Source organism: Mchenga conophoros, linkage group LG15 (genome assembly GCF_057382185.1).
Source record: "Mchenga conophoros isolate Kocher_MC1m ecotype Shallow Benthic linkage group LG15, M_conophoros_male_GT1.1, whole genome shotgun sequence".
Lineage (NCBI taxonomy): Eukaryota > Metazoa > Chordata > Actinopteri > Cichliformes > Cichlidae > Mchenga > Mchenga conophoros.
In genome coordinates, this window is record NC_140540.1 from 18,036,305 (window position 1) to 18,061,960 (window position 25,656).

General features: G+C 40.0%; 2 protein-coding genes across 4 annotated transcripts in view; one reads left to right on the top strand and one right to left on the bottom strand.

Moving 5' to 3' along the window:
- esr2a (estrogen receptor 2a) overlaps positions 1 to 13,775 on the top strand; it is a 43,019-nt gene extending 29,244 nt beyond the window's left edge. For all 3 annotated transcript variants that reach the window (XM_085246082.1, XM_085246083.1, XM_085246084.1), the window contains 6 exons: positions 1,921 to 2,037; positions 3,311 to 3,619; positions 6,697 to 6,835; positions 7,343 to 7,476; positions 10,212 to 10,395; positions 10,591 to 13,775. In XM_085246082.1, coding sequence (XP_085102208.1) covers positions 1,921 to 2,037; positions 3,311 to 3,619; positions 6,697 to 6,835; positions 7,343 to 7,476; positions 10,212 to 10,395; positions 10,591 to 10,825 — 1,118 coding nt within the window. In that variant the 3' untranslated portion in view covers positions 10,826 to 13,775. The remainder of the gene's footprint in view (positions 1 to 1,920; positions 2,038 to 3,310; positions 3,620 to 6,696; positions 6,836 to 7,342; positions 7,477 to 10,211; positions 10,396 to 10,590) is intronic.
- A 714-nt stretch (positions 13,776 to 14,489) lies between these two features.
- syne2a (spectrin repeat containing, nuclear envelope 2a) overlaps positions 14,490 to 25,656 on the bottom strand; it is an 88,262-nt gene continuing 77,095 nt past the window's right edge. The window contains exons 102-115 of the mRNA XM_085246081.1: positions 25,207 to 25,357; positions 24,389 to 24,571; positions 23,632 to 23,769; positions 23,217 to 23,408; positions 22,563 to 22,839; positions 21,548 to 21,616; positions 20,124 to 20,257; positions 19,864 to 19,990; positions 18,330 to 18,532; positions 18,050 to 18,226; positions 16,515 to 16,643; positions 16,149 to 16,340; positions 15,971 to 16,053; positions 14,490 to 15,900 (exon numbers count right to left, since the gene is read on the bottom strand). Coding sequence (XP_085102207.1) covers positions 15,693 to 15,900; positions 15,971 to 16,053; positions 16,149 to 16,340; positions 16,515 to 16,643; positions 18,050 to 18,226; positions 18,330 to 18,532; positions 19,864 to 19,990; positions 20,124 to 20,257; positions 21,548 to 21,616; positions 22,563 to 22,839; positions 23,217 to 23,408; positions 23,632 to 23,769; positions 24,389 to 24,571; positions 25,207 to 25,357 — 2,263 coding nt within the window. The 3' untranslated portion in view covers positions 14,490 to 15,692. The remainder of the gene's footprint in view (positions 15,901 to 15,970; positions 16,054 to 16,148; positions 16,341 to 16,514; positions 16,644 to 18,049; positions 18,227 to 18,329; positions 18,533 to 19,863; positions 19,991 to 20,123; positions 20,258 to 21,547; positions 21,617 to 22,562; positions 22,840 to 23,216; positions 23,409 to 23,631; positions 23,770 to 24,388; positions 24,572 to 25,206; positions 25,358 to 25,656) is intronic.

Consider the following 25,656-nt stretch of genomic DNA (forward strand, 5'->3'; position numbering starts at 1 on the left):
TAAATTAAATAAATAGATTTTAAGTAGATGCTTGTGCATTCTGAAAGTTGAACTGAGTATGTCATCTGTTTAAAGCCTCTCCCAGTCAGTGCTGCTCTCCATGCCTGTCTCGTACATGGTGTTATTAGCACAAACACTTTAAAGGTGATAATTCATGACTTTAACAATAATTCAGACAGCAATGTTATTAAACAACTTACAGTTGGTTTTATTGGGAATTAACTTTTAACCTGTTAGGCCCCCAGGGGCTTTCTGCTTGAAAATGAAATGACCAAAATAAATGGAGTATTTCTCTGCAATTACAAAGTCTGTGTAAACAATCTTGGTATGAAAATAAAGCTAACACTTGTGAGACGTCATCAGAGGTGTAAATATTACTGCAGATTGATTGGTAGAGCAGATGTCCATGCACTACTTAAAACTGTGTCACTGTTGCAAAGTCCTGATTGCTTCTCTCAAATCTAAAGATGTGCAACTTTGCTCTTGTTGGTTGGTGTTTCACACCACTTCTGTTTTATTTTGTACTTTATCTAAGTGTCTTTTTTGTGCTTTTCTGCGCTTTTCTTCACCAGTTTCACATTAATGTCGACGTAACTCCTTTGCGCGTACCCATCCAAATGTTATGTTTATGCCTTGCTGACTTATTAGTAAAGAATAAACTAATAAGTCCTCTAGGATATAACCTTACACCCTAGATCTTGGTGGATTTTGGATGCTCCTGTTTTAATAGTTGGTAGCGCTGACACTGAGTCACTACAGCGCACTTTCTGTGCAGTATTAGCAAGTCTGCGCAGAGCTCCACACGCGTAAATGATCTGATGTCCTCCTGCTGACCTTTGTCTGATGGCTTTGACTCATCCCTGCTGGACCTCGTGGCTCAGTTAGTGGATGTTTTGTGGATAGTGGTCACTATAATTCCCATCTTTATATCTATTATATTAGTACTAGTTCTGCTCTTTTATTCCCATGCTTAATAAAGTTGATAATATTCCACGTTTAAGTACAAATTTGTGACATCCACACTGTTCTCACACAGGCCACAAAACAGCTGGACAAAGAGCAGTTTCCCTGACTTTCATGTGTTTTGTGATGGTTTTATCTACCCATCCAAAACATCATTTCCCCAAACAGCCTTCTTTGGCTCATAGCTGTGTCCTACATGGTATAATTGCTCCCATCTCTATTTGGGGGAGACACGCTGGAGCTATTATCACTTCAGTACGAAGCTTTTCTGGTTGTCACCTGGAGGATTCTACTGATGCTTATCAGGGAAAACTTTGTGCACTTAAACGTCCAGTTTCCCAGAGCTTTTTATACTCGCTGCCTGACAGATTGCCTAGTCAGAGGCTTGCCTGGAACAAATCCACATTCTGTGGTGTCAAGTCATTAACTTCCCATTATAATCAAAATTTATTTCATAATGATAATTTGAAGCTAAAACTTGTATGTTGTCAATTTAAGCTTTATTTTACAGGTGTTATGACATAATCTTGTATTACACAACACTTTGAGCTTTTGAACAAATATATTCAAAACTAGACCATTTAACCATTGCTATACATTAAGGCAAACCAGTATGCGTATATCATGCTAAACTGAATTTAGATGGTAATTTTGGATCACAGTTGACATTTTTCTGAAAATACCACTGTTCAAACAATATGTCTGCCTATGCAAATTAAGTCTTTGAGCAAAATGGCCAGGGTACGGAGAGAGGACTTGAACTGACCACAAAGGACTGCTTGTCATCAATGATTTTTGCTGGAAGCTGCACAAGCTGGAAATTCTCAGTCTGCCTGTCTGTTGTGCAGGGATGCAACTTTGCATTGTATTTTTCTTCATACAACTCATTTTTCATTTTTTCTATCCAACTTTTTATTTTTGTCTCAATGTCTGTCTCTTTGTGTCTTTTTGTTTTAGGACACAATGACTATATCTGCCCGGCAACCAATCAGTGCACTATTGACAAGAACCGCCGCAAGAGCTGCCAGGCATGTCGCCTTCGCAAATGCTATGAAGTTGGCATGACCAAATGTGGTTAGTATGATTATATGTATACATTGTTTCATATTTCTGAAATATGGCTGGGTGGCTGTAGCTCAGGTGGCAGAGCAGGTCAGCCACTAATCAGAAGGTCGGTGGTTCGATCCCAGGCTGCCTCCTGGCTGCATGCCAAATATCCTTGGGCAAGATACTAACCCCATGTTTGCCTACTGGTGGTCAGAGGGCCACCAGTGGCGCCAGTGTCCGGCAGCCTCGCGTCTGTCAGTGCGCCCCAGGGCAGCTGTGGCTACAACGTAGCTTGCCATTACCAGTGTGTGAATGCGTGTGAGAATGGGTGGATGACTGAATGTAGTGTGAAGCGCTTTGGGGTCCTTAGGGACTGAGTAAAGCGCTATACAAATGCAGGCCATTTACCATTTAGTTCTGATAGAAGTTTTTGCATTTTGTTTTTCTGAATCCAGCCAACAGTAACTTGATGTTCTGATTATTACCTAAATAACTTGGTCATCTGATGATGTTTGGTTTATTTTATCTAAAATTTGAATGATGTGATTACTAATTATACAGTATTGATATTATACATATGCTTGAATATATTTTTCTAATGTTCTTGTTTACTTGTAAGATCAGTTAATTTCTATTTTTTCTGTAGAATCGTACAACAACATGACAGAACTATGTTTCATTATAGGCAAGAGCAAGAACAATATATGTTTTAATATTCCATAATGTTTTAGTATTTGTTTGCCTATTAATTCACATTTCATTAAAGAAGTCTTCATTCCTGCATTTGATCTGCTCTTGTAGTGTTTTGGTTAAAACGTGAAGTTTTAATTATGGGTATCACTGCAATGATGCAGGGATATCTGGATAGAAATAAAGTTTAATCCAAATGTTGTTCTTTAATATGGTTCCAGCGCTTTTACTTTAGTTTTTTTTCTACATATGAGAAATGTGATCTGGCTCTAAAAGCCACCACTGGCTCTATTAATCATTTCCACACAAAACAAATCTTTTCAACATCTGTTTGCAGTAAATAGGATTCCCATACTCTAAATTTGGATTTCAGTTTATTCCGACATTTTGTTTTCCAAGTAGGAACTACATGGTGCCAGATCTTGTAGCCTGTTCAGTGATTTCTGTCTGTAACTGATGGACTTGCTACTTGCCATTTTTGCTTTACCCTTCTTAACCCCCCAAAATTGCAATCTTATATAGAAAACAACAGCAAAATTTAACAGATATGGACAGTCTGGAACATGGGTTAAAATTGGCTATAATTTAATGCTTGCCTTGTTACTCACAGGTATTCGAAAGGAGCGTGGAAACTACAGGAATTCGCAGGCAAGGCGGCTAACCCGTCAATCCTCACAGTACATAACAGCTGAACCAAAGGGCATAACTGGACCAGCTGAAGGTTCATTAAATGAGCCCGAAAAACCTGCACTGACCCCAGAGCAGCTAATTGAGCGGATATTGGAGGCGGAGCCGCCAGATATCTACCTCATGAAGGACGCGAAGAGGCCGCTGACCGAAGCAAGCATCATGATGTTGCTCACCAACCTGGCAGATAAAGAGCTGGTTCACATGATTAGCTGGGCCAAGAAGATTCCAGGTGTTTGTTTTTGTGATATTTCAAAAAAAAAAATTAGATGAATTTATATAATTAAAAAATTTTTTTTATCTTCTTCAGGTTATTCAGGTCAACAAAAATTCTAAATGAATGTGGAGAATCAGACCTTCCATTTTCATTGGTCAATCAGAAGAAAATGTATGTGCAGTGTCCCCATTCAAATCTAATAAAACAAAACGGGTCCAAAAATAGGGTTCAAATATCACTTTACCAGCAGATTTTCTCCGACTGTGCATGTGCAAAGTTACATAGCAATGTGGCAATACCACTTAATTAATGGTTCGAGCCAGAGTGCTGACACAAATAAGTGTTTCGCCAATAGAGCAATTCATGTCATGAATAAATAAAGTGTAGTATACACTGATGAAGAAAATATACACTTCTTTTTGTAATTTTTAGGCAACATCAATGTGATTGATTGTGAGTCTCCTATTCAACCAAATCCCAAAGATGTTCTGTTGGTTTAAGATCTGGTGACTGAGGAGGCCATATGAGTACAGTGAGGTCATCGTCATGATCAAGAAACCAGTTTGAGCTTTGTGATGGTGTGTTTGCCTGCTGCAAGCAGCCATGAGATGACGTTGTAGTTAGTACATTATAGTTTCAGTTATGAAGGAATATAAATGGTCAGCCACAAGACTTGGGTAGGTGGTGGCATTTAAACAGGGCTCAGTTGGTACTAAGAAGCCCAAACTTGTACCATTACACCAACCTGAACCTTTGATAGAAGGCAGCATGGATCTGTACGTTCTTGTTGTTTACACCAAATTCTGGCTCTAGCATCTAAAGTTTTGACCAGGAAAAGTTTTTCCAGTCTTTTCTTGTCCGTTATCTTGTGTGAACTTTAATCTTGGCCTCGTGTTTTTAGCTGACAAGAGTGGAACACAGTGAGCTGCTGTAGTCCATCTGCTTCAGAGACATATTGCGGATTCAGAGATGCTCTTTTACAGTTGCTGCTGACTTCTTTTCAGATCACAATGTATTTTCTCTCTTTCAGACTATTTAGACTAGACTAGTGTGGCACCAACAACCATGCCATGTTCAATCACTTACATAACCTTTTTTTCCCCATTCTGATTTTTGGTTTGAACTCTCGCATGTTGACTTCTATACTTTCTTAAAAGCACTGAGTTGCTTCCATTTGAAAGCTGATAAGAGTCAATATTTGCACTTGACAAAAGAGCTGGTGAGTATATAGCACAACACACACAGTAACAAAGTTGCCATCATTAATCGTTAGTTCTCATTTACAACATTTTGATTAGTTGAATCTTGTATTAGATGAAAGCTTTTCTATATAAAACAAGGGCATTTCAAAGTGCTCCTGAAACAGCTGTTATTATGTCTAGTTTTCATGTTTGCTTGAGTTGAGAAATGCAATTGGTTTGAGATTATACAAAGAGTCTTTCTACAACATCAGTAAAAATTACTTTAATGATAACAGATCTAGGTATTTTATTCTCCTCGCTGAGCAGTTCACTGTCTCAAGACAGCTAATGATGTGTTTGTGGCTTGGCACAGTCATTTGTGTCTGCTTTATTTAGCGTTTGAGCCTGTAAAACACAGCAGCAGTGATGGAACTGGAGTCTGGCAGTGAGCTGTGAAATAACAATGTATCACAAAGGGTGGATTTCTGTAGCCTTGTTAATGAATTCTGACTGCTTGTGGTGAATTTAACAAATTTAAGCCTGAAAAAGTGAAATAAATCATTATAGCAAAGAAAATAATTTAATTTCAAGCGTGAATTTCAAAGTGAATTGTCTGAATGCTCATTGTTGTCGTAGCCTGAGTCAGCAGCACAGGCCATACAAGTCTGTGGCACTGAGCAGTTTATTGGGAATGCGTGTTCATATGTATGCATAAATGATCATATTGAACGTGAGAGTAGCAGTACAATAATCTTTGTGTAATTTTGATTCTGACATGATTGTCGGTGCAAGTCGATTTAGTTTACTTGGCGTTTTGCAAAAAGTAATTTAAAGAGTGACAGATCTTGTCAAAGCTCACAGAAAGCTTACGGTAACTTCACACCATCAGAAGACAACTTTCCTTCGCTAGGTGATCACATCGGTGGTCACCCAGTGGGAGGGAACCTCCATCTATCCATCCATTTTCTACCTCTTATCTGAGGCAGGGTCGCAGGGGCAGCAGCCTAAGCAGATGAGCCCTGACCTTCCTCCCTGGCCACCTCCTCCAGCGTTTTCTGGGGGAACACAAATGCAGCACTCTCAGGCCAGTTGAGAGATCTAATTTCTTCAGCGTATCCCAGGTCCAGGCATGTCCCACTTTCTCCTGGTGGGACATGCCTGGAACGCCTCAACCAGGAGGAACCCAGGAAGTGTCCTTGTCAGATGCCTGAAACACCTCCGCTGGCTCCTTTTGATGTGGAGGAGTAGCAACTCTACTCTGAGCCCCTCCTGGATCGGTAATTAGTGACAAAGGGCAGCCCTGGCAGGCCCTGGCACTGTTTGTCCATCGGGAAAAACTCCAGTGTACAGGCAACAAGCCGAGGGGATACTAAGATACCGACCCCAACCCACCGCCTTTCAGCAAGGGCTACTCCAGACTGAGACACAGTCAAGGCCTGTCTCGGGGACACTGGTTCCTGTTTTTTGGGTCTTTTTCATTTATCTAACTCTTAGTAAATTGTGAGGTGCCTCGTAATCAGTACTTGTTATTATGTTTTTTAACCTGTTTGCTGAGACGGTGCCGTGTTTTTGTTTTACCTTGTTGGTTCGTTAATCAGTATCAAGTCTCACATTGCTCTTAATGGCACTGCCTGTAAAAAGGTGGTCTTTTTAGGGGTTTTGCTTGTTTTAGGTTTTATTTTATTGTTTTTTATTTATTTATTTATTTTTTGGTTTGGATATTTTTAGGTCAGCATTCTGTTTTTGCATTTACGGACAATGAGATGGAAAAAATTGCTTCCAACCAAGTTGTTTACCTCCTGTTTCTCTTCATGCTGCTGCCTAGTTGCTCATTAGACTCGTTATTCAGGTTTCTGTGATATGCTTCATCTGCTCACAGCTATGTACTTTATGATTACATCCTTTTCTCAGGGTTTGTGGAGCTTAGTCTCGTAGACCAGGTCCATCTGTTGGAGTCCTGCTGGCTGGAGGTGTTGATGATTGGACTGATGTGGAGGTCAGTGGACCATCCAGGAAAACTCATCTTCTGCCCTGACCTCAGCCTGAGCAGGTACCACCTCCTAAACCTTGTTTCACTCGCCTGATTAGAGGCACTTGCTTCTAAAAAGAGTTATTGGTGGTTCCCAGTGTACTTACACACAATATCTTATGATAATACACCAAACCTCTGTATGTTTGTTTCTGTGTCTGTCAACTCCTCCTAGACCATCAGGGCTTGAGCAACCAAATCTGGCTCCTAAAGGTTCTTAGCTACATCGCATATTACGATGGCATCATGTTGCCTGGCAACCACCTAGCAATAGGCTACAACAACCCATTTTTAGCATTTAAGAACCTAAAACACCTATTCTGGGTTTTTTTTTTTGGTGATCTTTTCTGCCAGCTGAGAGACATCACTAATGTTACTCTCCTTCCTCTTGTGTAAAGTGCTTCAGAGTTAAAACAGCAGATCATCTTTTACTTCTTGGTGGGAGTTACATCTGTGTTATGTCTGGCTAATTTGTGGAGGTAAAAATCAAGAGTGTGATGCAATTAAATAACATTTTTGTCTTTTTAGAGAAGAAGGAAACTGCGTCCAGGGCTTTGTGGAGATCTTTGACATGCTGATAGCTGCCACAACCAGGGTGAGAGAGCTCAGGCTGCACAGGGAGGAGTACGTCTGCCTCAAGGTCATGATCCTCCTCAACTCCAGTGAGTGAGCATGTTTGTGTGGGCGGACATGAGGTCCACTCTCAGTGTCATGTGCTTAATGTGCATGTGCGTAAGTGAGACTGAGACTGTTTGTTTGTCTCCAGAACATGAACCCACAATGGGGTGTTAGATTGGTATCTCAGCATGTAATCTTGTGAGCCTACACATGGTAAGTATGTCCATAAACCAAATAACTAGCAGTGAAGACTGCTAGTTATTTGAAACTACACAGTGTTCCCTGTGTAGTTTCAAATAACACTGTGTAGTTTCAGTCTGTGCTATGAGGACTCAGAGGTTCTGCTAAAGTAGCTGGAGTAGCAGGTGGTACATAAGTGAAGATGAACACGGTCAAGGCCTCTCTGGTGAGATCATTAATGTTTTCTTTTTAATTGCCTCCACAAGCGAAGTCAGACTTTTGTCTGACTTTGCCGACTACAGAGCTGTTTCACCTTCAGCCCCAGAATATAAAAATCAAATGTTATTAAAAGTTTGTTTTTATTAAATCAGAGCTGACTAAAATATGGTTTAGATTCAAGTAAGAGCATTTACTGTCACATAGAAGAAAACCACATGATTCCTTGTGGGACCTAGTCACCCTAAATACATTTAAGATGATCAGATCCCAACAAACTAAATGTGAGGCATGGTGTGTTTTTGTGTAAGAAGTACTCTTAAAGTGTCTTTGAAATGGATCTATCTAGCATTCTTGGACTTGGACACTTAGCAAAAAGCACACTCATGCAATATGAGAATGTAATCAGTGTGAAAGTGTGATTTTTATTTATTTTTATTTGTTTAGGGCACTCAAGCCTCACGTTAGCTGGGATAATGTTAGCCTTTAACCAGCTGCTGTTGTTTAGCTGGCTTGTTGTCAGGATGGATGCATGTCTAATCTGTTGACTGTAAGTAATTGTGACAATATCGGGAATAAAAGAGCATGTTTATGCACGTTTTTGTGTTTTAGCACCCTGACTTTAGTTCAGGAGATGAGGCTTGAGGTGAGTAGGAAGAGGATTAGGTGACAGAGGAGAGAGAGCAGTGATGGAGGAGGAGACATGATAAGAACAAAATGATGAAAAATGTATTTAAATGTTTAGTGTTCACATATAGTTTAAAAAGAACTTTGTGACCTTTAAAATGAACTTATAATGCATGCTATGTATGTGTCCACTCATTCATTTTATTTGTTTTTTTTGGGGGGGGGGGGGGGGTTGGTAGTTGTGCATCCGTACAAGAGCACGCTGCTTTTGGAGCTCAACATTTGTTTTGTAAAAGGAATGAGTAGGTGTTTGCAAACTATATTAAAGGCATTATGTTACGTTGTTATTAAGAAGTTCAACGTCTGGCATAGTTTAAAAGGAAAAAAAGGAGTTTACTTGATTAGTCAGTGGTTTGGGAGAGCAACCAGTTAAACCACCCACCCCACCACTAAGAAACACCTGTGGGTACTGTCGCGTTTTTTGTATGCAGTAAAACTAAGGTGTGTCATCCAGATCTTTGCACTGTACACTCAGAATACACACACACACACACACACACACACACACACACACACACACACACACACACACACACACACACACACACACACACACACACAGAAAATGATCAACAAATGCATGGAGTTGAAGATCATACTACTTTATTTAGTCAATTTAAAGCCAGTCCCTTTGACATCTGCTAATTCAATAGCATGAAAGCCCCAGACCAGAGCCCCTGTGTTACTTACTAACTCTCAAACAGTGGAAAACCCCATCGTGATGTTTTGTGAATAATCTTTTTGTAGCAGTGGAAAAAACTAAAACCAAAGTAGCTCAGAATGTTCCAAAAACAGATTTAAAGTTCTGCTGCCAGAGATAAAAAGCAGAGAGATTCTAACCAAGCAAATGTTTAGACGAGATTTTAATGACCCTCAAAATGAAAACTACTCCTTAAAGACGGAGACAGGGCAGTCCAGTGTGTACAGACAAGGCACCATCTGTGAGACACTGTTGTGTACTCTACAAATATTTGAGCAAACTGTATGTTCGATGCTTTGGCAGGATGTTTCTAAATGTTTGAGCATGTCAGCCCTTTTCAAACTGTATTTGCAAGCACAACAAGTGTTTCTTTAGTGTTGAACAAAACACGGGGATTTTTCAGACTTCTGCTACCAGAAAGTTTCACAGTAGGAAAAGGGCTGCAAAACAAATCAGTTTTTTTTCCCCTGGCTCATAATGCACCTCTGGGCGCAGACTACATGCGTAAGCACCTTTTGATCCGTTTATAGTTGAAGCAAAGAGTCGATGTTACCTTACCAGAAGTCTTTTGCTTCTGTCCTTTGTATTTTATGCCAAAGTAAATTAAAAAAAAACACTTGAAAAATATTTGTATTTATAACACCTGGTTACAATCCTTTGACGGAAGGCCAGTGGTTATTTTCGGGGGTGTTAAATCTTTTGTATGCATTTTAAATAAATTGTGGATAAATTCCATTTAGCTGGTTCAGTCTGATGTTACCGGTGGTGTTGCACACGCTGGTTCTCTGGGTCATCTGTCCTTTTCCTGCTGTGACCGAATCAAGATGTCTGCATGAAAAATCCAGTTATGTTTTTGCACAGTTTACAAAGGATAATGCACTTCAAAATGTTTTATTTACTTTAGCTTCCAACATTAAACTCCTATATTGATATCTGTAATATAGTCTTTACTGTGTAGACACACTTAAAGTGTATTTCTTCCCATTTGCTTTCCAGACATGTGCCTCAGTTCCTCAGACGGCAGCGAGGACCTGCAGAGCCGGTCCAAGCTGCTGCGCCTCCTGGACGCTGTGACAGAAGCTCTGGTGTTGGCCATCAGCAAAACCGGTCTCACCTTCCAGCAGCAGTACACCCGCCTGGCTCACCTGCTCATGCTGCTTTCACATATTCGTCATGTCAGGTAACAGGACCCAACATCATGCTATTAAAACCTGGATATTTTTAAAAAAGGGAGACAGATCTGTAAATGAATTTATTTTACAGCTCAGATTTATTCAAAGCCCTGCAGTGTTATGAAACACATTCATCTGACCAGATTGTTCCCATCAAAAGTCATTACGTTAACCTCTCGCCCAACTTTGTTTTCAATGTGCAGTAACAAAGGCATGGACCACCTCCACTGCATGAAAGTGAAGAACATAGTGCCTCTCTACGACCTGTTGCTGGAGATGTTGGATGCCCACATCATGCACAGCTCTCGTCTGCCTCCTCAGCCTCCTCAGCAGGAGGAAGATCAGAGTGAGGCTCCTGCCCGGCTGCAAAGCTCTGCAAGCGGACCTTCAAATACCTGGATTCCCAGTAGCGCTAGAGCTGGAGGTGAACCCCAGTAGTCAGATCAGAATTCCGATGCGAAAGAATTTTCACTGCTTTGCACAAAACTAGTTCACGGGAATGATGAGTATCTTCGTAGGAACGAGAGCTGGATTCTCTGATCTGTCACTGGTGAATCTTTGACACGCTGTGCACAGTTTCTGGTGAACTTTCAATATCTTCAAAGTTAACCGCATGGAGCACAGATCACGCTTTCAGGATTCTTTGCTTTTCCACTATATTGGCAAAAGACTAAAGCGAAACAGGAACAAACTGTCAAACCTGGTCACTCAGCTGTACTCAGATATGTGACAGGACCATTAAATCAGTCAGTCGACCAATGAAAACCCATGCAGAAAAACAGATCACAACTGATTTGATCACACCTCCCAATGACAGTATGTCTTTTTAAACTGATTAATCAGAGCCTGTACAGTTTGCTGGAACAAGCAGCTTATGTGTAACTGATTCCCAAAAACAAGCACCTGCAGAAAACTCACACTTTAACTCTGAGTTAAAGAAATCTTATACTGTGAAACTTACAGTGCTCACTGGCGTGTTTTCTTCAACAAATCTCAGTTTGTGTTTCGACTTTGTGTGTGTAGATGTTTTAATGCTTAAGTGGCTTTTCTATACACATGGACTTTAATGTCGAGGCTGCAACAAAAGACTGTTGTTACTGATTATTGCTGATTACTTAATCAGTTTATTGTTGGGTCTATGCACTAAAACACTTATGATTTCCCCACAGACCAGGGCCACGGCTTCATCTGCTAAGTTTTGTCCATCCCACAGTTGCAAATGAAAATTTATTTAGTCGATGAATTTCAAAAATCCATTGATTTTTATTCTTATATTTATTTTGAAGATGGAGATGCATGAATAATAATAAAAATGCTGTTTGTACCCATGTTTAGACAACCCAAGGAATTATGACACATACATAAGATAATACTTTATATCCTCGTGTAAGGGATTCAAATTTCATCAAGACTGCAGTATATCATCACCTTATAACACAAAGATAGTTAAACTTCTGGGATATCAATCTGTCCACTTAAGAAGCATAAGCCATTGTGAACATCATCCACTTGCTTTGGTGCAACCAGTTGCGCTGTCTGTGCAACGATGCAACCCCCCTCAACATGAACTGGTTTGGCATGTGGTGGCCTTAGACCACTTCTCTCTCCTTATGCCTCCTTACAGATCTTTCTCTGGTGTGACTTTTTTTACTTGTGTCACTGCTAGTCCTCCAGGATGGCACATTCATACTCGCTATTACAAGAAGGTTTGCCGTGTCTCCAGGAGGATGAATACTAGGAGACGGGCAATTACCCAAGGGGAGCTGGACAGGACAGTAAAAGGGGTATCAATGCAGCAGCTGAACTGATATCGTCTTCTTATTATTGTGAGGAAGAACAGGAGGAGCCCTATAAAATGACCTCCACTGGACTATTCGAGAGCATGTTCCTGGCCAAACTGTCAGATGGTTGATAACGCTCATGCCACCGCCTGCAAAACCATTCCCTTCTTGCAGGGGTTGCCATTTACACCAAAGCAGGTGAAATAGATTGATGATGGATTCTGCTTCCTGACTGAACAGATTGATGTCCCTGAAGTTTACCTGACTATCTCTGATATTGTGATTATTGAGCGTTACCCTCATTTATTTTTTGAGTAGTGTATATGATCATTAAAGGCAGTATTTGCACAAAGCAGTTACTTTGTTAGCATCTCATGTATTTGTTGAATCGCTCACAGAGTTGTTTCATCTGGGTTAAAATTAACGAGAGAACTCCAGCTAAGAAGGTGATTTCTAGCAGAACTTAAGCTAATTGGCAGTGAATGTGGCAACTCTGATTTTCTTCTTTAGCTTAAAAAACAGACATGAAAACAATTCCTCAACTGAATGCTGATTTTTTTTTGTTTTGTTTTTTTGTTTTTGTTAAATACAGTTATTTGAAAAAGAAAAATATCAAGCTGTGTTGAGCTGGTGCCTTCACTTGCTCTCAATGTCTGTGCTTTATTGTCAAAGATGCCTTACTGTTGCTCTTATGCCAACGTAGCACTTCAAAAAAAATTTCTATTTTTGTAGTTTTGAACTTGCTACAGTTGCTCTTTGTGACATGATGCAGCTTCAACAATCAGGATCACTGCAAGGTTCATCAAACAGAGGCCTCTGGACCCTCTGGACTCTGGTCTTTCTGTACAGCCTGTGCTTTTACTCTCATCAGCCTTTGTCACCAAACTGTTTAAGCACTGCACAGATACTTCTTGTTCAATTCTGGGGAAAATGTTTGATGAATGTATAAATCAGTAAAACAATACGAAAGAGGAGCCTTTGTCTTATTTGTTATTTATCAAACGCCGTGTTTTGCCAGCTTGCAAATGATCAGCAGAAGTAAATGTTAATGACTATTTAATTTTGAACACTATCTTTAGTCTAGACTACAAAATTATTTTTTGATAAAACAGAGATACTATAACTACCGGTAGGTAAATTTTAATTTGGAAATTTTTAAAAAAGTATATATAAAATTCACAAACTCGAGAAAGAAAAGCACCAATTCATTTTCTTTAGCCAAAAATGATTGGTGATTTTGGGGCAAACAAAACGAATCCTATACAAAGGGTAGTGTAAGTCACAGAAAACAGATGGCGGTGCCACTCGGATGGAGCGGGTCATGTGTAGCACAGTGTTCTCTGAACCAAATAAAATCTTTTAAAAGAAGGTCCCTCGAGTAGACTTTCCAGAACTTCCAGTCCTAATCTCTAACTGCGATTAACATTGATGTTATCCCTGAGGGTTTTGTTAGTGCAGCAGAGTACTGTGGGCTTGGCTTGATAAATGAAAACGGGTCCTTTTCAGGGACCCCTCTTTAAATCCAGCATCTGATCAGCACTGCTTGAACACCGGCAGAGGCCTCAGATGTAGGATGTAGAAGTAAGAACATGGCAGAGAATGCGCCCAATGATGAAAATAGCAAATAGAACAAAAATGAGTGAAGTGGCCGTCTAAGATGCTGGGTTTTTTTTTTTTTTTTAAACAGCCATGTATTACTTCTGCCAAGTATGTTTTCTTTTAGATAGGATTTGCAAGTGTGCACGCGGTTTGAATGAATTCTAATAAAACTTTGACCTCAGCTGATGGCCTGCCTCTGGCTCCTTGTTTGCAGCTTCTCATCCTCATTACAAAAGTACATTTTGTGACATAAACACACATATGCTCACACCTACAGTAGACAACACAACAAGATTGTTAGTTTGTGTATCCATGTTCGTTCATTTGGTTTTTCTTACAGCTTTGGTAGTTGAAGACACTGTTGTGTTCTTCCACTTGTGCTCTGTCCACTCTATTCTTATCTTATTATCCATTTTCTCCTTTTCCTGTACTCTTTCTGCTTGTTAGCTTGGCACTGCCATAGCACACATGCACTGGGAACACAAACAAGAGGAGCCTATAGAGTCTATAGAGATTTTTAGAAAAGCAAATATGTTTGGCACAAAGGTGCATTCAGGTTCTGATTTAGATTGCAAAAAGCTGACAGACAAGATGCTCTTATAAAAAAAAAAAAAAAAAACTTGTGTAGTTTTTCTGTAGTGTTTCTAGCCAAGGTTTGGCATTTCCCCTGTTTGGTAGCATGGATACCTCAAAAAAATAAAATAAAATAAAGGATAAGCCAGTTTGTTTAAATCAGTCAACATTTACTAGAGGAACAAAAAAATGATTATAAATCCACCTTTCAAGTTATAAATAAGCATTATATTATTGCTTTATGTACATAAACATCATGCTGAATCTACAGTGTTTCAACAGTGCAAGGAGGCGTGGAAATGTCCACTCACAATCTAGTCAAGACAAAATCACATCTAAAAAACTCAGTATACAAGAATGTGTTTTTTCTTTTTTTTTTTAAAAAAAGACTTTCAGCTGGCTTTTTATCAAATACATTCAAATTTAATCAGCGCTGTTCTGCAGAGTTCAGTCGAGCAGGCAGGAAAACATTAAATGAAATGTGAAGAGTTCATGAAGTAAATGAAATATAAACATGCAAATCTTAAAAACACAAGAGTTCAGTGTCTGGCTGGATTAAAAAATAAACAAAAAAAACAGTTTAGTCGGTGAAAAATCAAACTGTATGTAAATGATGGCTGTAGCCACCCTATTGCTTACTTTTTCTTGGTGTTTTGAAGTGGAGGATGATGAATCGTCATATGGTAGCCACTTGTCAGTGACACTGCCCTAATCTGTACTTTAGTTGGGCCTTTCTGTACACAATGAGCATCATGTTCTATTAAAAAAGTGAAAACAAAATGAAAACAAATGAAACTCATCAGAAAAGTGTTTACTGAGATCGCCACTCAATAAGACGTAGGGTCGTTTTCTCATGCACTTCTATATAACCTGACTTTTTTTTGCCACCATTAGAAACGATTCAGGTTTAAGGCACTTGTGCACTTGCTTCACTTTTCAGACTGAGTTTGAAAATCCACTGTGGCTTCGTCATCTGTCGAATGAATCATTATTCATAATACGTAGCTTTTCTTTTTTTTAATGCTGTGATTTACGTGTTCTTACCTAATTAATAGGATAATTACTGTACCTCACTAGAAATAGATTCGGTGACTCGTCCCTCATCTGATGATAATCCTTGTGTTGGAGGATGGTCGGTGGTCTTCGAGTGGCAAAAGTGATTGATTTCCTGAATGATGTTAAAACCTGGGGGTTTTTTTTTGGCATGGTGAGTTTTTTCTTGATGGAAAGACAAAAGAGCTGCTGGCAAATCTTTACAGTTTTCAGTCTTCGGGAAACTGAACATGACAGCATGGTGACATACGTTCATCCGTTTCCTTTAGAAAGTTTCTATTATCGCATGAATATTACAATCAAGTGGGCGGTGGGCCGTTGGTGTAATGCAACATGGGGTAGAAGGACCGGGCGAAGTTATTGGTAAGGGTGCAGCTGGAGTCACTTTCCGACATTGGAATCAGGCAGGGCAGGAGCAGGAGGAGCAGCAGCAGGAGCTGAAGAGGGAAGGCGGCACGCAGGGCCCGGTAGAAGAAGGATCGAGGGGGAGACGATTCCCGCTTCTCTCTGCAAAACACATCATATTTAGTGCAAGAAGACATGAAATACAAACAACGTTATCTGCGCTGCTACTTACCTTTGAGTGGAGGAGCCTTTCTTTGAATTTCCAGCCTCCTGAGAAACACTTTGACACTGGGCGGCTGTAGCAGATTCACAGTCCTGAGGTAAATAAATCGTCTACGTTAATATGCTGTAAAAAAAAACATTCATGACAGCTCTTGGATGTGCAGAAAGAAAATATTTTGAGCTTTTACCAGACGTTGCCGCAGGTTGCTGAGGTCGCCGTCCACCTGCTTCAGGAGCAGCTTCAGCTTGCTCCCCGTCACGTGGAGTTTCTCCCGGGCCTCGTTGCTCTCCTCTGTGCCGTCTTCAGGCTGGAGCTGAGACCACAGAGTCTGAAGGGAGGCCTGATGAGCCTGCCTGTCCTGCAGCTCCTTTTGCAGAGCCTGCAGACCACAACCAACAAAAATAGTAACTATTTCTAGCATCAAGCTGAATAAATGACTGGATAAAACTTTTTGACTTCACATGCTCAGTGTAAACACAGTGTCAGCAGCAGATCTGTGAGGACAGTACTTTTTTTCAATTTGTTGGGTAACCAAACATGCCTCTCTGCTTACAGTGAGGGTGTTGCTGTGCTGTTGCAGCGCTGTGAGAGTCGTGTCTGGGTGGCCGATGTCCACTGCGTAGCGTCTGCTCTCTGCGTGAGCGAGCCACAGCAGCAAAGAGTGGAGGCTTTCATGAAAGTCCTGTATGGGAAAAAGTTAAAGGTCATTTGTTACAGTGAAGCAGTTCAGCTGAAACCTCAGCTCATGTCATTTTTGACATTTTAATTTCTACTTACATCAACTAGATTTTTTTCCCTTCCAAATTATGGTAGGAAAAAAACATTTTTGCCATCTGCTTTTCAAAAATAGTTTTCCTCTTTAACCTCCTAAGACCCGAACTCTTCCATGGCATGCATTTTTAATTTCTCTTTGATACTTGGGCTGATTGGGGCCCGATGAATGTAAAAACAAAGAATTACCAGATTTTTGTTTACCTCATTTTTGTTTTTAAGAAAAATAAGAGCAGTAGATAGAACAGTAGCAGTATAATGTCCTCGTAAGTGGATATCAGGCCCTTGTAGAGCAAAATTGAGTATTTTGGTCTAAACAACCCAAAATGTGATGTCCACATATGTGGACACCAGGTCCTAGGAGGTTAATACTTTGCACACTGTATGCTTTACATGCACCAACTTCACCAAGACCTCACCAGCCACTATATTAGGTACAACTTATTATTAACGCAAGAATCTAATGAGCCAATCACATGGCAGCAAGACAACCTGCTAAATTTCAAAGAGGGCATCAGAAAGGGGAAGAATGGTGATGTTGCATGGTTGTCGGTGCCAGACAGGCTGGTTTCTTGAGTCTTGAAACCTCAGTCTTGTTGCTGACCATGTTCACTTATTTATGCTTTCAGCAATAACCCAGCATGCCACAAAGCTCAGATTATCTCAGTCTGCTTTTGTGAACATGTCAATGAGTTAACTGTACAAAACTGACCTCCACAGTCACCAGATTTCAATCTAAGAGAGCACCTTTGGGATGTGAAGCCGACAAATCTACAGCAAATGTGTGAAGCCATCATGTCAATATGGAGCAAAACCTCTGAGGAATGTTTCCAGCACCTTGATGAATTTATGTCATGATGAATCAGGGCGGTTCTGGAGGCAAAAGAGGGTCCAACCCAGTGCTAACAAGCTGTAACTAATGAAGTGGCCAGTGACTTTATTTGCACCAGCATTTGCATGAAAGTCATTACACAATTATCACTGCATAATTCATAATAACACTTAATACTTAATTAAGATAATACTTAATCTTAATTAAGTATTATTTATTAAAATTGGGAAATAATAATGTTATCAATAAAATTCAAGTTGAAAATAGTTTTGTCACTTTTTTCTTGTCACTTGTCAAAGATTCTGAAACTTCACAAAAATCAGTTACTTGTGAAAGCTTGTTTGAACAGTGAACATTCATCAAAGTGTTAATACTGCTGTTATCCTTAAGTTTAGAAAGGTTTTAAGATGTGAATAAAATATTTTTCAAGTCTTAAAACAAGTCTCGAGTTTTTTTTAATAGTCTGTTGTGGTATTTCCTCTTACCTGGCACTGCATGAGCTTCTTCCTCAGGCTGAGGTCCCACTGCTGGAGGCCAGTACACGCTCTGCTCCAGTCTCTGTTCATACTCGTCAGTCTCTCCTGTGCTTCTGGAGCTTCCTCACTTCGCAGGTTGACTGACAGCATGATAGACTTGTAGTGAGTAAACACTTTCTGCATCTCCTGCGAAAAAAAAAAAAAAAAAGCAATCATCCATTTTTTTATTTTTGCTTTTTTTAATGATCAAAACAAATTCCTCTTTTTTATGTTTAGTATTAAATCTTACCTTTAGTTCTTTAGCTCTGGCCTCCATCTCCTCAATACAGGCTGCTGGGTCAGGCTCCTGAAGGCGGTCCAGCTCCGGGATCACATTTTTTAACCAGGAAGTAATGTTGTCGAGATCACACCTGAGCTGCTGAGGCTCCTCAGAGCTGTCACGCTCACTGCATCTGGACCGTGCCTTGAGCAACTCCCAGCGTTCAATCACACCTAAGAGTACACGAACATCTTTGAATGTAAACATATGCTGAAGATGCTCAAGCTCACAGAAATAAACAGCAGCAAAGGGGCCAGTTAACAGAGGAAACAGAGACCAAACTTGCATTGCTTTTTTCTGGATGCACGTCTGGGTTTAAAATGCTTTCACTGGCTAAACTGCTGCAATGTTTATAATTGTTTCCTGCCAAAGCTCTGCAGTCTAAGCTAATGTTCGTGCACTGATATTAAAGCACTAAACACCACTCAGTGACTCTTGTCCAACCCCTCCCTCTTTTTTTAAACTACTTTCAAGCATTTCTTCAAGTTAGAGACTTTATAAAAAAGATTGATGTAGCTGAAAAGGAAAGCTGATGTGGAAGTGCAAAAGAAGTACTATTTCTAATAGCCAGTAGGGGGCAACCTATTCAGTTTCAAAATGAAGCAATAGTATTCCGTGAGAAAATGAACCTTCTGCTCACTTGATTTATGCGCTAATGCTTCTGTGTTTGGTTTATGATATCACTATTTTGGTCTTACTGAAGACAGTACCAAGCTTATTTATAAATTATGGACACCTCTGGATAAAATAGCAGAAGAAGCAGCATACAATACAGGGCGTGGCTCTAGTCCAATTGCTTACTGATGCTGCGTCTACACAGAAAGTGATTGACAATGAAGTGATGACTCGACACCACAGAGCATTTAGTGATATTTGGCAACTTCAAGTGACTAGAAGCAGAAAAATACACGGCAAGTATTGAAGCGACAAGAAATGAGACCACAAGATACTGCTGACTCACTTAAGAAATGGTAGTAAACACACTGCTCAAAAAAATTTGAGTAACCCTTTTTAATGAGAAAATAGTATCAAGTCAATTAAACTTCTGTGATACTGATCAGTTTCCGCTGCTTCGGTGTTAATGAAATTACCCTCAGTTGCACTGAAGGGGCAACAATGAGGCAACCTTCAAAAACAGGAGTGGTTTTACAGCTGGAAGCCACTGACATTTTTCCTTCCTCAACTTTTCTGACTGTTTTTTCACTAGTTTTGCACTACTGGTAACATGAAGTGATACCTGGACCCTACACAGGTTACGCAGGTAGCTTAACTCCTCCGGGATGGTACAACAATATGTAGTTAGCACAGCCCAGAATGAGCCCTCAGCCATCAAAGAGTGCTAATAATATTATTTAAAAAACAAAAAACAAAAACGCAAACCTGCTTTTGAAAACAGTGTGATGTCACGGTTACTATGGCCTACTATATCCATCATTTACATACAGTTTATAGTTTACCTGATGTTGCTGATTTTTGCAAAGCGTTCAGCATCTTTGAGGCTCACCTGACTGTTTGTCTGAGGCACTCAGTCCCATGAGACCGAACTCCTCCGGCTGCTCCACGTCATCCAGGATCAGCGACACTCTGTTGATGCTCTCTATGCTCCTGCTGCACTCAGACATGAGACTCAGCTGGAAACAAAACAAACACACTTTAAGTTATTACATCTGGAGGAGCACACGGTCTGCATATTTTGTCTCAAATGCATTCCCAAGAGTGAGCTATTATTCGTTTAACTACTAGAGAGAAGTTTTTGAAGCGTACATATCCCGGCTTTAGAGGGGTACTGGTCAGAGTGGGTGTGGCCTCAGTGTGTCCCTCTGTATCAGACTCAGTTTCTCTGTCTCCCAGTGCCTGCCATCTCGGAGAGTCTTGTACAGCCACCGACCTGCTTGATGCTGAGATGCAAAAATAATAAAAAATGAGTCTTTGTCAGTATTTTCCAGTAATGTTACATTTAGATATACTGTATTCTCAATATTATTATAATATTTTTTATTATCTTTTACCTATTTTGACATATTTTTCAGTGTTGGATGTTCACAGTTTTAGATGCTCATTTGCAAATATGCACACACAAAAATGCTCAGGTCTTTCTCAGACTTCTCTTTGGAATAAAAAAAAGTGGAAACATGCTATTTTAATGGAACTGCAGAATAAAAAAAAGGGAGCTGGAAATAAGCATTAGGTCTCCTTTTAACTGCAGGACACCAGCTTTCTGCTAAGAAACCATTTGGTCTTAACTTTCCTTTGTGGGAGTTTTTGGATTGATTCACTGTAAGATCTGCATCTGGCATTTACTACTGTCTCTTTAGCTGATGTGTCTGGTGTGATCAAGCAAACATTCGAGGTTCAACTACAGTGAATCAGATGTATTCAGATCTACTAAATTAAGTACATCTGGAACGTAACTCGAGCAAAAACAAACAAATAACCCTGCAAACAACAAATCAAAGATCTGCATGGTGGTGTTTACTCAGTGCTTATTTCACATGTTTGAGCGGTAAAAAGAGGGATTACAGCACAAAGAGCCAAGTAGGCAAGGCCACAACTGGAAAACACCTGCATAGACTGGTAGGAATTGTTATTTATCAAAGGAAATTGATAAATAACAATAATGTTATGGATGACACAGCACAACATTTTCCTACCTCCTAGTGTTACATGCACTGTAAAGTTCTAGAAACTAGTGGAGGACAGTGAGGTGGGCAAATGTGAGTGTGTTGGAGAATTGCAATATAAAAAAAAGACAATTATAAAAGAGGATGTTGGAAGAGGATGAAAGGATGAAATGAAAGAGGCTGAAATTAACACAACAAAGTTTGGACCGCTGAAAGTAAGATGTAAAAGAGAAAAAGGGAAGACATAAATTCAGATAACGATAAAAAATCTCCTGAAGAAAAAAATAAACCCATTAAAAGTGCAAAAAATATTAAGACCTCAAATAAATCAATCATAAGCAGACCAGGACTTTGAAGTGTAGAGACTTTGGGCATTTATATTACAAATATACAAGAAAAGGACACTCGAGGTGTTTTTTCCTTAAACCAGTAAAGTATCCAAGTGGAAGAGACAGCACAACAAGCATTTGGATGCCAAGTGATACATGAGCAGCAGGAAGCTATTCTCTGGAAATATTTCGGCATGAAGAGCAGAGCGGTGAGTGCTGAAGATGCTCTTGAGCCTACCCAGTGACGAGGCGAGCGGGGCCTCTGAGGCTTCGATAAATTCCTCCAGGGTCTCAGTCAACTCCACCTCTGCGAGGAGAGAGGGGTCAGACTAGAAATCTCTTTAAAACAAGACATCCTTTCTTCCAGAATCCAAACTAAAAACTGAAAAATGAGAGGAAAAGGCTCAAACTTGTCCAAGTCTTTTGGTCTTTTGGATTTCTTTCTTTGTCTGCTTGCCTCCTTTTTTGCAACATTGAACATTGGTCTGCTTTTTAGGGCTCCGATGGATGATGCTGTGGATCGTTTGTCTCCATGCTTATGACTGAGCTGTGGTTTATGAGTCAGTTGTTTTTTGGTAGTGAATAACATTCATTTTCAGCTGGTGTGAAAACTAAACAACCAAACAAAGAAAACTTTACATCTCAGCAACCTGACATTTTTATAATAATACTGATTACTGATTTTTAACTCACAGCCTAAACTACCGAGTTTGAACTGTCAAGGCAGAAATGTACATGTTTATCCTCTCTAATTTATTCAGGACATCTGCAGATTTTCCCTGTTTTTAAAAAATGTGCGCTGGGCTTTCGTCTTTGTCTTCATTGGCAGTTAGTCAAGCAAGTTTCACACAGTGACTCATCACAAAAACGATGCAAGTTAAATGCTGAGTTGCTCTCAGTCTCTAGAACTTGATTTGGCTCTTTGTGATTATGCAGAATGACAGCAGGAGTTACTTGTTAGTTGTATGTTTTGTACCTCTTATTAACTCCCTTTTTAACTTTTATTTTACAGGTCTGGGCTGACCCAGGATGTCTGTCAGCACGACTCTTTGGGGTTAAATTGTTAGAAATAACACTGTAACACTGTTATTTATCTACTACTTATTTATTTTGGTGCTTTGGTATAAATGGGGTTGTCTTTATCTGTGATCAGAGCAGCTGCCTCCCAGTGGCCAATATTGGAGCCTGTGGTGGGCCAGTTCTGCCCCCCGGGCCTTATGTTTGACACCCTTGGAGGCAGACTTTAAAGATACCTGACAGCGCACTGAAGTAAGCTCCCTCTTCCTCGTTCTCTTCCTCTTCCTCATCATCCTCATGTGATGATGACCCTCCTACGTCTACGGTGTGGTCCCACTCCAAAGCCAGTGAATCCGGTGTCTCCCGCCCTGAACGCACCAGGGGTGAGGACAGCAGGAGAGTGGGTGTGGCTGGAAGGCTTCCAAAGCTACGCCCAAGCCACGGTCGGCCAATCAGCTCCAAGCTTGATTCCAGGGAAAAGGTGGTAGAGGGGATCTCTGGTTCTTCTGTGATCTAGGACAGAGAAACCAAGCCAAGTGTGAATGATACATACCTGTCCTTACACTGGTAACACACACCAAGTCCTTGTTAGTTTTAGAACTGCCTCTCACATGTTATGCATAATTTGAAAAAATTGCATAGAATCAAGCAATAAACACGTGCGTATGGATCGGTGCCAAAAACTATGAACATATCTGGAAAATATTCTGCTGGATATTTAAAATAGGTTTAAAAACATGGAACAAAAAACTGCATGCATGTATAAAAGTCATACAAAGGAAAATCTATAAAATGATAAGGGATATTTTTTTATTTATAATATGTTAGACATTTTGTTATATCTGCTTGAATTAGACTGGAATCTGAAAAATGTGTGCGCCTAGGCTTACAGGGGGTTGGCTGAGGCGCTGATGGAAGCGGACCAGTCTCCTGAAAACTTCCTGGCAGTAGGAGTGCAGTTCCTCCAGCTCCTCCTCTATCTTCGCCGCATCCTGCGGTGAGCTCTTCTGGATCAGGCCCTCTCCAAACACAATCAGTCCATCAATGCGCTCAGTGTTCAGGGTGATCTCCTTCTGGAAACTCTGCAGGAAGACGAAGGGATGAATGAGTGGACAGAGATTGAGCCTTTAAACCCAAAGGAACAAAACGCAGCTTCTGATAATATCTGTAAAAGCATTCAACAAATAATTCTTTCCAAAATATTGCCATAGCTAAAGCCAAGACCTTAAGCATCTTAACATGCAATTCTTATAATCACTAGGAGACATGGTTTTGTGTGTGTACAGTACATGAGCTGTGCCTCACATTGAGCTGCCGTATCTTCTGATGGACATCGCTCTCTGAAAAGTGCTCAACGTTGGTGAGCTGCAGATCGAGGTTGGTCAGCCACACCAGCAAACTTTCCCTGGTCCCTTCAAATTCCTCCCTCTGACTGGTGAAATACTGTGAGAGAAGAAAGCAAAGCAGTTCATTACATCCTCTAGTGAAAGCTTGACATTAATGCCAACTTGTCAATTTAAAATAATAAGCCGGAGATTTACAGTAAAATGTGCAACACAAGACAATTTCAGCTTTTATAAAAACAACTGGAAACATTTGACTTTTAAAACGAGGAGAAATCACATGGCGTCAGAATTAAATGTATTTATGACATTTATTAAGAGAAACAGCCCGTTTCATAGATCAACACATTAGCAGGGGGCCTTTTTACAGCTTTACTGATTACACAATTATTATTTCAAACTGTTCTGAACAATGCTGCAACCGAGCAGTCGCGTTACTATAATTTCAGTAAGGACGCACAAACGAATTTGCCTATTAATTAAATGTCAAACAAAGAAAGTAACATTGCCTGCGTGCATCATGTTGTGATTTTGAAATTAGAATAAAACAAAAATACACTCAATGAGTCAGTGGCCTTTATGTGAATCTGACAAACACCAGCTCCATATTAGGACCAAAAATTTAACTAAAACTGAAAATGTACTCTGAAAACTGACTGAAATTAAAATAAATTGAAAAGAAATCTAAAATGAGATTTCAAAAATAAAAGTTTCTGTACCTTGAGCCTGCGGAGGATGGCGGCCACTCTTCGGTGCAGTGTATCCCACCGCCGGTTGCCTTCATGGACCATTGCTTTGAGCTGGCTGGCTCGGTCGGTGCGGTTTTCCCTGGCCAGCCGGCGGTACTGATTGTTGACCAGCTCCAGCTGGGTCAGTCGCTCATGAACCTGCCTTTGGAAACCCTGAAGAAGAGAGAGGAAGCATGGACAATTCAGTGTCTTTATTTCCTCAGTGTGAAGAATTGAAACATCCTCGATTTCTTTATTATATTTTTCTAAGAAAATGAAGAACATTTATCTAAGATTTATTGAAACATGTGCAAACATCAATGGAAATACAATATATAGGGCAAAGACAGAGTTTATATTCTTTTAATGACCTTGAAATTCAATATTTGGGACCACCTTTACTTTTATATAGCCTGAACTATTCTTGCAGTGTCTCAAGGACAATCTATGACTGATAGGGTTCTATTATGTGTTCTATCCAAGTCTACTTTTACTGCATTGGCAGCTCATGCTCACGACAATTTGAACTGATACACTTAAAATTTGGATTCATCACTCCATCAAATGCGTTGCCACGGTTTTTCACTCCAGTTCTTGTGTAATTTGGCATACCTCAGCCTTTTCTCCTTGTCTACCTTCCTTAATAATAGCTTTTTGGTTAAAGACACAATTTAAAATTGGTACTTTGTTTTGCATAAACACAACACTGGTTCATCCCTTGAGTTGCAACGTCCGACTTCAAACTGATAAAGATTACTGATGATCAAACAGAAACAAATCTTCATCAAGCTAACCTCACAACAACTGACCTCAAACTTCTTGAGCTCCTCTTTGGCGACAGCAAAAAGGACATCAGCTGAGTTGGGGTTGGCAGCGGTTCGCTCAGCCATCTTGAGCCAATCCTCAAATCGGGAGTAGTCATTGAGAAACTTACACCAGAGTGTCCACGTCTCCTCAATCCTGCGAGCAGACATCGTGATGGAATATTTGTTTCTGTAATGTTCAGACTCTGCGTACGTCTAAAGCATTAACCTAAAACTTTTAATCAACATGAATTATTATTTAGAAAAGAATCTGTGTCGTGACATCAGTTGAACAGTAACATAAAGAAGACCCCGTGTTAAAAATCATGAGCTTCAAATCGACATTTGGGTCCAGTTTGTTTAATATTTTGTCATATTTCATTTATTATATTTGTGACAGTACAGAAAATTACAGTAACAGACATAGAAGTTTAAACATCAGTATGTTCTTTAGCT